Source organism: Malus sylvestris, chromosome 13 (assembly GCF_916048215.2).
Source record: "Malus sylvestris chromosome 13, drMalSylv7.2, whole genome shotgun sequence".
Taxonomy (NCBI): Eukaryota; Viridiplantae; Streptophyta; class Magnoliopsida; order Rosales; family Rosaceae; genus Malus; species Malus sylvestris.
In genome coordinates this window covers 31,769,067-31,772,960 of record NC_062272.1, presented here as the reverse complement: position 1 = coordinate 31,772,960, position 3,894 = coordinate 31,769,067, and the positions used below count along the sequence as shown (strand labels likewise).

Genomic DNA, 3,894 nt, shown 5'->3' with positions numbered 1-3,894 from the left:
GGCAATGATGAATCCCCATAACCCTAAAAGTTAGAAAACTTTAGGGTGGACATACCTAACGACCTCACGGAAGTTTAGGTCCATTACGATATCGCTCGGAGTTCGACTAGTGACGGGGCCTCTCAAATTCGAAATCCACCTCAAAAACAAAATATCTACTCCCAGCCATTGTGCAAACAAAACGAATATTACAAAAGAGGGCAAAAAGTTGCAAGTCGAACCACTTAAGATTGAGAATCATTGTGCCACATATCGGGTGTAATTAAAACCACTCCCCTTAGTGAGCGAAAACACAATTCCAAATTATAGCGATCCAACCTATCTACTTAAAGTCAATGCATTCCGCATGAAACACGAGTTCGAATTATGGCAATCCGACCTCTCTATCCGGAGTCAACTAAAATTATTCACTCCAAATATATGGGGGCAAAGAGATATAATCGAAATTCTACAAGAAGAAAAACCCAAAATGGACAACACAAAGTAAAGCAAAGCTATATTACTTCAACAAAAAATCAAAATATTACTAAGAATCACGAGGAAACCGCATGCAAAAGCCGAGCCCTGACTTACAAAAAAAAAAGGATGTTTGTAGTTACTGAAAACAGAAAAGCGAACAAAAAGACAGAAATAATAAAGCAGCATAGATTCACAACATGATACTTCAACATTCACGACGGAGGAGCAGCAGAGCGAGCAGACACTATAGAATCATGAGAAGGAGATCCCTGGGGACTCGCGGAAGAGAAACCAGAAACTTCCTTTATTGGCTTAGTCTTTCCTTCAAGTCATGAATGACATCGTGAACCTCCTCCTCCTCCTCGCAGACTCTTCTGGTCTCCACCACCAGTTGTCTCAGAAACTTTTACACTCAGCTAAATTTGGTAGTCTTAACCATGAGTTCCTCCTCTAACTGCGCAATTCGGGCCACCATAAGTCTCATTTTGGCTTGCCAAAGCTGCTTTAGCTGAATCCAAGTTTGCCTGCACTTTGCTCGTGGCCGCCTCAACCTCCTTCCTCTGGAGTCGCAACTCGTACAAGGAACCTTCAAATGAAGACCTGACTTGCTAAACTTGAGCACACTTATTCTTAATGCATCGGTCTTTGCTACTCTGCTCGTGTGCTTCTCCTCAGGTGTTGGTAGCCATTAAAGTGCTTTTAGCATTGTTTGGTAGGATGATAAGAGCGCTCATTATGAGGGTGGCTTGCTCACCCCCTTTTTCTATTGATCCAAGTGTTTCATTGGTTTGTTCTCTTGGTGGTGATGGTGGCCTTGCGATGGAGGTGCATTTGGTGGCTGCTGGTTTCCATTCCAATCTTAGAGATTTTTTGTTGTTGTTGTTCAACTAAACACTTTTGGGGCTTTCTATTGTATTTTCTTGTTTGTTGTTGGGCTGTATTTTGGTTATGGGTTACCTTTTAGGCTATCTTTTCATTGTACTACTTTTTTTGTTTAATGAAAGTAATTTAGTTTGACAAAAAAAAATAAAATCCTTTTGTGAAAGATCAAACCTTTTATTGCATTTATATTCCTTTAGCAAAAAAAATAAAAGAAAATTGTAGCATTGATCCCTCAACTTGAACCCAATTGGAGCAATGGTCTCTCAACTAAAAATTCATGACTAATGATCCTTTAACTCCTCAAAAGGTGCAACTATGATCATTTTCGTCAACTCCTTCAGAACTTCCGTCAAAACAAATCGTGTTGGAAGAATCATTACTCCAATTGGTTTAAAGTTAAGAGACCATTACTCCAATTAAGTTAAAGTTAAGGGACCAGTTCTACAATTTTTTCATTTAGTTTCCAATATTTTCCCCTTGATTCTAACCACGTGACTTATTTTAACAGAAGTTTTAAAAGAGTTGATGAAAATGACCATAACTATACATTTTCATAAGTTAAGTGGTCAATGATCATAAATTTTTAGTTGAGGAAACATTACTCTAATTGAATTAAAGTTACAAGATTATTGTTATAATTTTTTTTTAAATAAAAAAGAATATATGTACGATGCAATTTTTGGCATTGTAGACATTTAATTAGTAAAAAGGTGGGGCATATTACTTTGTCCCGTCAAACAATCGTGAAGTAAAAGTGCCATAAAATTTGTTGAGACGCAACAAGTAAGCATATGCATGGTTGCTCAAAAAGCCTGCATATATCTACAAAAAGACGAGCAGGGAAAAAGGGCGTGTTCCACTTTATCATATGCTTGTCCTTTACCTAAGACTACAATAGTAACATTCCATCTATATTATAAACTAACCAAATTTAATTAATATATTCACATATGTTGTACTAGTTTATACTAAGATAATTAATATTTTAAAGGATCTAAGAATAATTAAATATATTCACATGCTTGTCCTTTACAGAGCTCCTTATCTTTTTAATTCTCTTTTGTAGAATAATTAGGAGGACAAAAGAAAACACGAGATGTCAGCATCTTCTTTGTAAAGGTATGTGTGCGATCAGAAAGTTGATTCATTCAATATTTCTTCCAAGACAATCTTTTTCTTTTTAGGGGTTTAGGTAAACCAATACAAGTTGGACCTATATGCACTATATATATATATATTACACATTTGTTTTTCATTAAGTTTTGGAGAGGGCGACACATATAATGATAAGTAGAACAGAATATGAGGTTATATTTGTACGTTATATGATGTGTCAACAATAAAAAATAAACACGCTAATAAATATTTAACAAATTTAATCTACAAGTTTAGCTTCTGTATCTTACCCAGATACAAAATTCATGGGTAGAGCTTTTGTTGTAGTTTTTTATCTCCTACTTTCTCGTAGATGACAAAAGCAAAAGGATAACCAAAATAGGTTAAAAGCAAAGCTTAACTAACCCCATTTAAAGTACGCTCCATCCCTATATAGAAGACTAGGCCACGCTCTTTGTAGTACTTTTCCTTGATTAAATTACCAAATAGCATGCGTGTTTACATGCTTACCATGAACCGTGGCTTAAGAAAAAAGGAACTTTGGGCCACTGGAATTGCTATGTTTTTGAAAAAAGAAAAAATTAATTATGATGTACTTTAAGAATAATCAGTTATAAAGTAAAGTAGAGGAGTACTTAGTTAACTGTATTTTAAAACTGTTGTGAGTATGAAAGGCAGTGTAAAAGCATTTGGTAAATTTTAATGTAAACAGATATAATTATATACAATGTAATAATGCACATAGTAATAGGAGTGGTGGTGAGGAGAGCAGTGGCAAGGACAATGGTGAATGGTGATGGTGGTGGTTGCGGTGGTGGTGATGGTGGCAGCAATGGTGGAGTTATAGTGGTGGTGCTAATAGAGGGATGTGGTGGTTGGGTGTAGAGGTAACAATGGTGGTAGGGCGATGGTTGCATTGGTGGTGGTGATGGATGTGGTTGCAGTGGTGGCAATTGCAGTTTGGTGGTGGTGGTGGTGACGGTGGCGGCAATGATGGTGGCAACAATGGTGGTAGTGGCGATTATGGTTGTGGTGGTAGTGGTGGCGATTGCAGTTATGGTGGTGGTGATGACGGTGATGGTGGTGACAATAGTGGTAATGGCAGTTGTGGTTGTGATTGTGGTGACAGTGGTGAAAGTTGTGGTTATGGTGGTGGTGGTGGTGGTGGCAACAATGATGGTGATAGGTGATAGCAGTCACTTTAATCTCTATGAGATAATGTGTGTGGAAAGATAAATAATGTCATTCAAAAACAAAATTAATGAAGGTATTATAACAATTGAAAATATTCACTAAAAGTTTAACTCTATTTTTTTTAAGCAGCTTTTAAAAGCAACCTACATGTTGCTTTTAAAAATTATTGTATAATGACTATTGCTTTTAAAATATGCAGGATATTTTACTTTTATTAAATATTTTATATTACTTAAATTTAAA

At 36.2% G+C, this 3,894-nt stretch overlaps 1 protein-coding gene across 1 annotated transcript; it reads left to right on the top strand.

The window, feature by feature from the left end:
- Positions 1 to 3,240: 3,240 nt before the first annotated feature.
- Positions 3,241 to 3,647, top strand: LOC126595425 (uncharacterized). The gene is made up of 2 exons (XM_050261728.1): positions 3,241 to 3,309; positions 3,402 to 3,647. The coding sequence occupies exons 1-2, from the start codon at positions 3,241 to 3,243 to the stop codon at positions 3,645 to 3,647; spliced, it is 315 nt and encodes a 104-aa protein (XP_050117685.1).
- The last annotated feature ends 247 nt before the right edge of the window (positions 3,648 to 3,894 follow it).